The sequence below is a fragment of the Canis lupus genome, chromosome 21, assembly GCF_003254725.2.
Source record: "Canis lupus dingo isolate Sandy chromosome 21, ASM325472v2, whole genome shotgun sequence".
Taxonomy (NCBI): domain Eukaryota; kingdom Metazoa; phylum Chordata; class Mammalia; order Carnivora; family Canidae; genus Canis; species Canis lupus.
In genome coordinates, this window is record NC_064263.1 from 28,283,147 (window position 1) to 28,294,704 (window position 11,558).

General features: G+C 36.4%; 2 protein-coding genes across 2 annotated transcripts; one reads left to right on the forward strand and one right to left on the reverse strand.

Moving 5' to 3' along the window:
• The first annotated feature begins 1,880 nt into the window (after positions 1-1,880).
• LOC112667881 (olfactory receptor 52A5-like) lies at positions 1,881-2,831 on the forward strand. The gene has a single exon (XM_025459939.1). It carries the CDS (start codon positions 1,881-1,883, stop codon positions 2,829-2,831), a length of 951 nt encoding a protein of 316 aa, XP_025315724.1.
• A 6,596-nt stretch (positions 2,832-9,427) lies between these two features.
• LOC112667341 (olfactory receptor 52P1-like) lies at positions 9,428-10,381 on the reverse strand. The gene has a single exon (XM_025458925.1). The coding sequence runs from the start codon at positions 10,379-10,381 to the stop codon at positions 9,428-9,430; it is 954 nt and encodes a 317-aa protein (XP_025314710.1).
• Between the last annotated feature and the right edge of the window lie 1,177 nt (positions 10,382-11,558).

The window sequence follows — 11,558 nt, forward strand, 5'->3', positions numbered from 1 at the left end:
TTGTTGACCCACTTCCTTACCAGCATTTAACACATCAGAGTCTTGAATTTCAGGCAATTGAAAAAGGTGTGTGGTAATATTGCACTGTTGCTTCGTTTTGAAATTCTGTGACCTAGGATGTTGAGCATTTTTTATGTGCTCATTTTTCATCAATATATCCTCCTCTTGGTTGAGGTTTATGTTCAGATTTTTGCCCATTTTTAATTTGTTCACTTTCTTATTGTTGAGTTTTAAGAGTTCTTTGTACATTTTGGATAAAAGTCCTTTAATCAAATACATACTTTGTAAATATTTGGTCCCTGTCTGTGATTTGTCTTTTAATTCTCTTAACCATGTCTTTCACCGAACAGATGGTTTCCAACTGTAATGAAGATCAACTTAATCAATTTCTTTTTTCACCGATCATACTTTGAAAGTTAACAAAAAGTTGACTGTTGGGGCCATGATCTCCTATAGGTTATCCTATCCTCTCTTTTAGAATTTTTATACTTTATTTCCCACCTAAAAGTACTGTGATCCACTTGGAGTGAATTTTTGTGAAAGATGTAAGGTCTATGTCTACATCGTTTATTTTTGCATGTGGATATGCAGTCGTTCCTGCACCATTAGTGGAAAAGATTTTCCTTCTCCATTAAATTGCCTTTGTTCTGTGTCAGTTAACTTTGCATATGTGTGTGTCTATTTATGGGCTCTCACTTCTATTTGTTTCCATTTTGTTCTTCTCTAGTGCCTATTGCTGTTTTGGGTCTTTTCCCTTTCCATATTAACTGAATGAAGAACAGTTTGTACATATACACAATGTGACCTGCTGGGATTTTGATGATACTTACATTGCATATGTACATCAAGTCTATAATAAATGACATGTTAATAATATTAATTTTTCCTTTCCTAAGCATAGAGACATTTAACTTTTTATTAAACAATGCATATTCATGGATAGATTGTTGTCTTTAAGGTATAGGTCACTACTTTGTAACTTCCTATTTTCCATTGGTATAGAATACTGCTCAGAATGGTGAATGTTTCTTTTTTTCCTCTCTTTGCATTGACTGCAGACAAATGACTGCCTGCGAATTCCACTTGGGTAAAAACAAAATTAATACATGTAACATCTTCAATGAAAATCTCTCCTCTCGTCTTGTCTCTGTCAATTCCCCCTAGTGTGAGCTTTTCTTACATTGACATCCCATAGAATTATACATGAGGCTTTACTTCCCTCTAAACTTAAAATCTTATTTTATCATACTTAGCATACCTATTTAATCTCTTTGATGACATAGAGAGCCCCTTTTTTTTTAATTTAACTTAACCCACAGTTCCTAGATACTAACCAATTGCTTAGTAAAGGGATTTACAATGAATCATAGTTTTAGAAAGAAAGATCTCTGACAGGCAAATGGTTTCACTCACCTCCCCTTTTTTATTGTATCTGTTTTCTAAAAGTTATTTAAAAGAATAGACAGCATAAAGTCCATGGAGACATGAAATAAATAACAAAACAATAAGAAAAATACATGTAACATCCTAAGTTCTTGAACCTATTATAAAACCAAACTAACATTCTTTAACTGACAAATGGCCACAAATGCACATACAGCTTCAAATGCAAGTGGGTTTGCTTTGCATATTGAATTCTCCTGTGTATTTGTGTTGCCTTCATGGAGAGAGGTAGACACAGAGACAGGGGCAGAGAATTTGGGGAGCCTGTCTGTGCATTCCTAGAATTACACAATCAATAAACAGCTAGGCTTGACAAAATGCCCTTTAAAAACAAATTCAATTTCTGTTTCTAGAAATTTCAATAAATCTAGATGAGAACAAATAAAGAGAAACTCAATACAAAATTTGCAACATTAATCAAGCAGCTCTAAGCCAAGATGTTCAAGCTCAATGGCACAATCTTCATGCCCCCGGTGCTGACACTGATTGGGATTCCCGGCTTGGAGTCTGTGCAGTTCTGGATTGGAATTCCTTTCTGTGCCATGTACATCATTGCTCTGTTTGGGAATTCCCTGCTCCTGGTCATCATCAAATCAGAACGCAGCCTCCATGAGCCCATGTATCTCTTCCTGGCAATGCTTGGAGCAACAGACATTGCTCTCAGCACCTGCATCCTACCAAAAATGCTAGGCATCTTCTGGTTTCATCTGCCTGACATATACTTTGATGCCTGTCTCTTTCAGATGTGGCTTATCCACACCTTCCAATGCATTGAATCAGGAATTCTGCTGGCCATGGCCCTGGACCGCTATGTGGCCATCTGTGATCCCCTGAGACATGCAACCATCTTTACCTACCACTTTCTCACTCAAATTGGAGTGGGAGTGATGCTCAGAGCAGCCCTCCTTGTAGCTCCATGTCTCATCCTCATCAAATGTCGGCTGAAACACTTCGGGACCACTGTGGTCTCCCATTCATACTGTGAGCACATGGCCATTGTGAAGTTGGCAGCAGAAGACATTCGAGTCAACAAGATCTATGGTCTCTTTGTGGCCTTCACTATACTTGGATTTGACATAATCTTCATCACCCTCTCCTACATCCGAATATTTATAACTGTCTTCAATCTGCCTCAGAGGGAAGCTAGGCTCAAAGCCTTCAACACCTACATTGCCCATATTTGTGTCTTCCTTGAGTTTTATCTCCTTGGTTTCTTCTCCTTCTTTACACACAGGTTTGGGTTCCATATTCCACCCTACATTCATATTCTTCTGTCCAACCTTTACCTGCTTGTCCCTCCTTTGCTCAATCCTATAGTGTATGGGGTGAAGACCAAACAGATTCGAGATCGAGTGTCCAAGGTTTTCCACTCTAAAGATTCCTCTTGACTTCTCATTTAACTTTTATCAAATAATAAAATTCAATTTGAGAAATAGTAGTTTGGGATCAGATTTTGTGCTTTCTCAAGTTCATTTATGCTGCTGAAAGATACAGTTCTAGATTTTATGTTGGAGACAGGCTCTCATTCCTATTTAAACCATTAGTATTTATGTACACAGAATCAACTTATTAGTAGATGACATAAAAGAGAGAAAACATGCAGATTTGCTTCTGGTTTAGTCAATCTTTAATTTAATTTAGTTTAGTTCAATATTTCAGTGAGGAAATTTCTTAAAAACACAAGTAAATTTAAATAGTTAACCTCTGCTTAAAATATTTCCATTGTGTTCTTTAAAAACAATAAATTAATTCATAAAGTTGATAATTCCAAGGATTGTGAACTAATTTCTTTTTTGTCTTCTAATTTCAGTAATCTTGCTCCTCCAACTCATCATCTTTATCATTTTATTTTATTTTATTTTTTTTATCTTTATATTTTGTCATCACTATTCAATTATTTTCTGACTTACATTCATCTGAGCATTAAGATGAATGTTTAAGTTTGTATTGGAATGCAAATTTAAACATTTTTTAAATCCAAATGATTGGTTTCACAAAAACTTGAATATCTAGTTACTGAGAGTTCCCATAGACCCCCTACCCAGTTTTCCTTATCATTGTTTTCTTTCATTAATATGTGTTATAGTTCATGAATCAATGTTGATACATATGATTTACTAAAGTCCATATTTTATTATAGTTTCTTAATTTTTCCCTAACTTCCTTTATTTCCTAAAAGATCCCATCCTGGATGACACATTGCATTTAGTTGTCAAGTCTCTGTAAGCTTCTCTTGATTAGATTGGAATTACATGCTTTGGGGAGGAAAATCATAGATGTCAAATTCTCATTTTGATTACGTATCAAGGGTGCATATTATCAACATAATTGATTAACTGTGTATATTGAGCATAATTACTTATCTGAGATAGTATTTGTCAGGTTTCTTCATTTTAATTACCATTTCTTACTGTGCTTTTGGAAGGAAAATTGCTCTAATTAGACCACACTTAAGGAGTAGGGATTTATGTTCCTTCTCCTTGAGGACGGAATAGATACATAATTTAGTAAATTATTTAGAATTTTTTTACAAGGCAATTGATTTATTCTCCCTACTTATTAATTTCTTTAATCATTTATTTATATCAGTATGGATTTATGGGTATCTTTGTCATAATTTGAGTATAATCCAATATTACTTTATTTTATTGCTCATGCTGTTTCATCCTGACCATTGGATGCTTTTGTTCCTTTTTGGCTTACCCCTCACTGTGTGTGTGTGTGTGTGTGTGTGTGTGTGTGTGTGTGTGTGGCTTTTTTCTTTATGGCATTGGAAGATGCTCCAGGATAATCTTGGGTATTTCTTTCCCCAGTTCTAGAATTATGATTTCCCTGGGATGTTTTTTTCTTTTTATTGGTGAATAGAATTAGAAACGAAGAATTAAAGAATGCTTTAAATTCTCTCAGGTGACAGAGCAAGGAATTTTGTGTGTTAGCTAACCTATGCTCATACACATATCTATAAATATTTCTGTATGTAAACACTTGCATCTAAATTAAGTTAATTTATAGTTCTTAGTAATATCTGCAACATGAATTTATTACCACAAGGATCTTTCTAACTACTTAAATTTGCTTATTGCTAAAGTCCCATTCCTACAGTGAAAAATCTGGCTTCAACCATCTGTCACACATTTACTTGTTGATTTCCAATCCAGCATGCTGGATTTGATCTGTGTGCAATGATTTGTCCCATGGATTTGACATATTCATAATCTGTGTGATTGATTAAGAACAGTGGTAGGCTTTATAAGTACAAAATATAGTGTAGCTGTGTAATTCATAAGTTCAGGGATTGGACTAGATTTATCACCTGAAACCAGTGTCATCCAGTATACGCAAGATTGTATGGACTTTTCACCATGACCATTGTACTATTCTTTGTTTCCCAGGGTGACCAATGACCTTCATAGTGCCACACACCAGATATTCTCTTATTGGATATACCAACTGCTTTTCTTCTTCTTTTTCTTTTTTTTAAATTTTATAAATTTATTTTTTATTGGTGTTCAATTTGCCAACATATAGAATAACACCCAGTGCTCATCACGTCAAGTGCCCACCTCAGTGCCCATCACCCAGTCACCTCCACCCCTCTGCCCACCTCCCCTTCTACCACCCCCAGTTCGTTTCCCAGAGTTAGGAGTCTTTCATGTTCTGTCTCCCTTTCTGATATTTCCCACTCATTTTTTCTCCTTTCCCCTTTATTCCCTTTCACTATTTTTTATAATTCCCAAATGAATGAGACCATATAATGTTTGCCCTTCTCTAATTGACTTATTTCACTCAGCATAATACCCTCCAGTTCCATCCACGTCGAAGCAAATCGTGGGTATTTGCCGTTTCTAATGGCTGAAGAATATTCCATTATATACATAGACCAATTCTTCTTTATCCATTCATCTTCGATGGACACCAAGGCTCCTTCCACAGTTTAGCTATTGTGGACATTGCTGCTAGAAACATCGGGCTGCAGGTGTCCTGGCATTTCACTGCATCTGTATCTTTGGGGTAAATCCCCAGCAGTGTAATTACTGGGTCATAGGGCAGATCTATTTTTAACTCTTTAAAGAACCTCCAAACAGTTTTCCAGAGTGTCTGCACCAGTTCATATTCCCACCAATAGTGCAGGAGGGTTCCCCTTTCTCCACATCCTCTCCAACATTTGTGGTTTCCTGCCTTGTTAATTTTCCCCATTCTCACTGGTGTGAGATGGGATCTTATTGTGGTTTTGATTTGTATTTCCCTGATGGCAAGTGATGCGGAGCATTTCCCCACGTGCGTGTTGGCCATGTCTATGTCTTCCTCTGTGAGATTTCGGTTCATGTCTTTTGCCCATTTCATGATTGGATTGCTTGTTTCTTTGCTGTTGAGTGTAATAAGTTCTTTATATATCTTGGAAACTAGCCCTTTATCTGATACGTCATTTGCCAATATCTTCTCCCATTCTGTAGGTTGTCTTTGAGTTTTGTTGATGGTATCTTTGCTGTGCAAAAGCTTCTTATATTAAGATTTGTATGGAATCAGAAAAGACCCTGAATAGCCAGGGGGATTTTAAAATAGAAAACTATAGCTGGGAAGATCACAATGCCAGATTTCAGGTTGTACTACAAAGTTGTGGTCATCAAGGCAGTGTGGTACTGGCACAAAAGCAGACACATAGATCAATGGAACAGAATAGAGAATCCAGAAGTGGACCCTCAACTTTATGGTCAACTAATATTCGACAAAGGAGGAAGGACTATCCACTGGAAAAAAGACAGTTTCTTCAATAAATGGTGCTGGGAAAATTGGACGTCCTCATGCAGAAGAATGAAACTAGATCACTCTCTTACACTATACACAAAGATAAACTCAAAATGAATGAAAGATCTTAATGTGAGACAAGATTCCATCAAAATCCTAGAGGAGAACACAGGTCACACCCTTTTTGAACTTGGCCAGAGTAACTTCTTGCAAGATTCATCCATGACGGCAAGAGAAACAGAAGCAAAAATGAACTATTGGGACTTCATCAAGATAAGAAGCTTTTGCACAGCAAAAGATACCACCAACTGCTTTTCTAATTGTATGTTTTTCCTTGAAGCATTTTTTCTTTTATTTTGATGACATCAGTTATTTGAAGACATCACTGTCTTCTGCAGGCATTTTTATTTTATATTTTTTACTATGTCTATTCACTTCTGTTGAGATGTTACCTCTACTTGGAAACCCTCCCCCTGTTACCTGGTAATATTATCATCATTCTTCAATGCTCAAATCAGCCTTTCCTTGGCATCTCCTCCAATATTCTTCAATTAGAATTTTCTCAGACTTGATGTTTTTCTGTTGTTTGATAATCATCCATGTATTTATTTTTAAAGTGGGCTCCAATGTTGTGCTTGAACTCATGACCCTGAGATCAAGACCTGAGCTGAAATCAAGGGTCAGATGCTTAAGTAATGGAGCCACCCAAGCACCCCATCATCTATGTTTTTAACTATATTATATTTAATGTTTTGTCTACATTATCTGGGATGGCTGGTGAATTTTATTTTCTCTTTACTTAATATTTTTTTACCACTTAGTTTCCATGTATCTTTGCCTTATAATTTGAAAATAAATACTCTATGACATCAATTGTTTTTGTGTAACTTTTTTCAGTGACTTGGCATGTAATTCACTGAGAGAAGACATTTTTTATAATGGTTTGGGTGGGGAGTAAGTGCAGAATGTCCACTTTGGGGCATGTTAAATTAAAGAAATAGGATCTCCTAGTAGATATACTCAGTTGGGAGCTCTATTTAGATATTTGAAAAAATAAATTTACTAATTGATCTTCATATTTTCTTTTTTTAAGATTTTATTTATTTATTCATGAGAGACACACACACACAGAGAGAGAGAGAGAGAGAGAGAGAGAGGCAGAGACACAGGCAGAGGGAAGGAGAAGCAGGCTCCATGCAGAGAGCCCGATATGGGACTTGATCCCAGGACTCCAGGATCATGCCCTGGGCCGAAGGCAGGCGCCAAACCGCTGAGCCACCCAGGGATCCCGATCTTCATATTTTCAATACCTATCATAGCAGCGAGAATTGGTGTGTTTGGAAGATTGACTATTGTCAATCTATTGACTATTGGTTTGTTGACTACTGTGAAACTGTTTCATCTGTAGTCTCATTAAATTCTTACTTTAACACTATGAAGCTTAAAAACTATTTTTCAGATTACCAATGGTGAAGTTAGGATTTATAATGTTAAAAATGACACTCACCTAGCTATCAGTTATGGAAGCAGTATTTAAACTTGAGTTTGACAAACAAGAATATGGCTGTAGATGAAACATCTAAAAAGGTAAAGTTTTGAGGAACTAATTCATTTGAGAACAAACAAATGTTTATGAATTGTCCACAAAATATATACCAATGTTGGTCAAAGCCCAGCAATTTCCAATCAAAGAACACTACATCCCATGATGATCTAAAGTATCAGATCATTCAGTAACAGAGCATTCTATAGATACGTCCAATGTAGTTTCTTCTATGTTCCATGCATAGTAACATTAAACTTAGAAGTGAAACATTATCAACTTCAGCACTGAATGAATGTGATCAAAACAAATGATACTGAAGGAAAAGAGGAAAGAAATAAATTAAAAAAAAAAGAAAAAGGAGAGGGGAATAACATATGGGTAAATAGTGTTTTCAGAATCTTAGAGTTTTCCTTAAGTTTTGAAAGTATATATATGTTTTTTTAATTTTTTATTTTTATATGTATATTTTTATTGGAGTTCGATTTGCCAACATTAACACTCAGTGCTCATCCCGTCAAGCACCCCCCTCAGTGCCCATCACCTAGTCACCTCATCTCCCTGCCCACTTCCCCCTCCACTACCCCTTGTTTGTTTCCCAGAGTAGGAGTCTCTCATGTTCTGTCACCCTCTCTGAGTTTTCCCACTCATTTTCTCTGCTTTCCCCTATAATCCCTTTCGCTATTTTTTATATTCCCAGTATGAGTGAAACCATATAATGATTGTATAGTAATAGTGTTACCAGGCTGTACTGATTTGACAATTTTCTAGTAAAGTAGAAGTAATTCTTGCTTGGAGTGTTGTCAAGGTATTGTAGCAGATTTATCACTTATAAGGGATTTTAAGGAAATTTAAGAAATATCTACCACAATATAGAAAAGAAGAGGAGATGTAGAAGGGTAAAAAATTAAAATAGAGGAATAAGCATCCATATTTATAAGGCAAGTAAGTATAAGCATATTAATGGGCAATATTGCATAATACAGAGCATGTATTTTGAAAGCCAGAGTCCCTGGGTTCAATTTTACATTGCCTTGTGCTAGGGGAGCTACCTTTATGCAATTTACTAAACCTTTTTGTGCCTCAGTTTTCTACTTGGTACGAGGAGAATAATAATACTACCCACATCACAGTATAGTTTTGTGGACTAAAGGAGTAAATAAATGTAAAAGGCTTCATAAACAGTCAAACCCACAGTGATCATTATTTGAGGGTTAAGCCGTTATTACAACTGTTATAACAAGTAAAATGAAACTTGAAAATGATGACTTTTACTGAAGAATTTTATATCTGTGCATGTAACAGTGTGAATTGGAAAATAATTTGTTTTCTTAAATTACATTGTCCAATATACTGAGAATTTTAAAGTTATTACAAAAATTAACCTAGCTATTTCACATTTGTGAATATCATGAAATATTATTCATAAATATAGAATACAAAATAATGTCAATAATAAATAACAATTATTGCAAGTATTTATTGAATGCTTCCCATGAAGCTTATTTCCAAGAGAAAGAAAGGGAAATATTAAAAAATGAAAAAAAGAGAGAAAAATGTACAACATCAAATATCCCTGCTGAGAAATAAAACTGAATTGAGAAATTGTATGTTGGGGACAAAGTTGCAACTATTGTTTATGTACCATGATTTCATAAAACAGAATCTGCAAACATGGGTTTGTATTTACATATTTTAGTTTCCAGAAATCTTCTTGTTTGGGAGGAAGAGACTAGCCACTCGGTCACGAATCTGTTTGGTCTTGACACCATACACCAGGGGATTGACTGTGGGAGGCACCAAAAGATACAAACTTGCAAAAATTATATGAATGCTTGGAGGTACCTTCTTGCCAATACGGTGAGTTAGGAAACTAAATAGTGCAGGTGTGTACGATACAAGTAGAGTGCAGACATGGGCAGCACAGGTGCCCAGAGCTTTAGAGCGGGCATTCTGAGAAGATAGCCGGAAGACTGCCTGAAGGATCTTGATATAGGATGTAGCTATGAGCCCTAGGTCCAACACCATCACTGAAAGGGCCACAGAGATTCCATATGCTCTGTTAATGAGGGTGTTGGCACTGGCCAACTTCACCACAGCCATGTGCTCACAGTAGGCATGATTGATTACATATTTAGTGTAATACGGTAGCCTTTTAATAAGAAGAGGACAGGGCAAAACCATAAAGGTAGCTCGGATCACACCAGCTAGACCCATTTTAGTGACCATTGGTGTTGTCAAGATGGTTGTATAACGCAGTGGGATACAAATAGCTACATACCGGTCGAAGGCCATGGCAACCAAGAGGGCTGACTCAATTATGCAGAATGTGTGGATAAAATACATTTGTGCTAGACAGATACTAAAGTCAAACTTGTGAGCATCCAACCAGAAGATACCCAGCATCTTGGGGGCTGTGGAAGAGACAAGAGCCATGTCATTCACTGCCAGCATACAAAGGAAGAAATACATAGGCAGGTGGAGGCTGGGTTCTATTTTGATGGTGATGATGATTACACTGTTCCCCAGCAGGGCCAGGGCAAACAGGAGGCAGACAGGGATGCCAATCCAGCAGTGAAAAGCTTGCAAACCAGGAATACCAACCAGGAAAAAAGATGAGATGTAGCTATGTGTAGCATTGTCTGCCATATTAAAACTGGAGAGTTTGCATGCTCTGGTGCAAAGTAGTGAGGCTAGTTTCCTATAGGAAGAAATCAAGTTGACAGAATAATTATTTATTTATGGAGATTCCAGGCACACTAAAATAGCCTATGTGAAGGGCTGACTCTTCTCTAAAACTTCCGTAAGTTGTTGGGTTAATCACTTCCCCGTTATGGACCCCGGTATCTTTATTTGCAAATAAGATGGACTTCTTTTTAAATTTTCTCTTCTCTGTTCAGTGTTTTTTTTTTCTGTTCTAGTTTTATATTTCCATTATCTATTAAGTATACAAGCAGTGATAAAATTTCTGCTTCTTTGTGCCTAGGATTTTTTGAATTGTGTGATATAGACATCAACTTTGCTTTAAAAAGACAAAGGCCACAATAGCCAAACTGTGGAAGGAGCCTCGGTGTCCATCGCAAGATGAATGGATAAAGAAGATGTGGTCTATGTATACAATGGAATATTCCTCAGCCATTAGAAATGACAAATACCCACCATTTGCTTCGACGTGGATGGAAGGTATTATGCTGAGTGAAATAAGTCAATCGGAGAAGGACAAACATTATATGGTCTCATTCTTTTGGGGAATATAAAAAATAGTGAAAGGGAATAAAAGGGAAAGGAGAAAAAATGAGTGGGAAATATCAGAAAGGGAGACAGAACATGAGAGACTCCTTACTCTGGGAAAGGAACTAGGGGTGGTGGAAGGGGAGGTGGGCTGGGGGTGGGGGTGACTGAGTGACGGGCACTGAGGGGGCACTTGATGGGATGAGCACTGGGTGTTATTCTATATGTTGGCAAATTGAACACCAATAAACAAGAAATTTATAAAAAAAAAAAAAAGAAAAAAAGACAAAGGCCACTGCTCTCAAGGAATTTTCAATCAAGTGTGAACATTCATGCAGGCATACACAAACACACAGATGCACACATGCATATATACAATGAATTGCAGGTTATACAAAAGGCAGTTGTAATTTTAACAATATGGTAGACCACAGACAACTTAAATAATCAGGAATGCATAATAAGAAATTCAAACAGCTTAAATATAACCAAAATTCTTGTGAACATTAAAAATAAAACCTTATTCTCACTCATGACTGATGCCTTCTTATTTCAGAAAAGATCTTAAAGATAATCAGAAGGAGGACAGGATATT

Bases quoted from the DNA above. Each gene is read 5' to 3' on its own strand.
- LOC112667881 (XM_025459939.1), top strand. From the start codon at position 1,881: ATGTTCAAGCTCAATGGCACAATCTTCATGCCCCCGGTGCTGACACTG.
- LOC112667341 (XM_025458925.1), bottom strand. From the start codon at position 10,381: ATGGCAGACAATGCTACACATAGCTACATCTCATCTTTTTTCCTGGTT.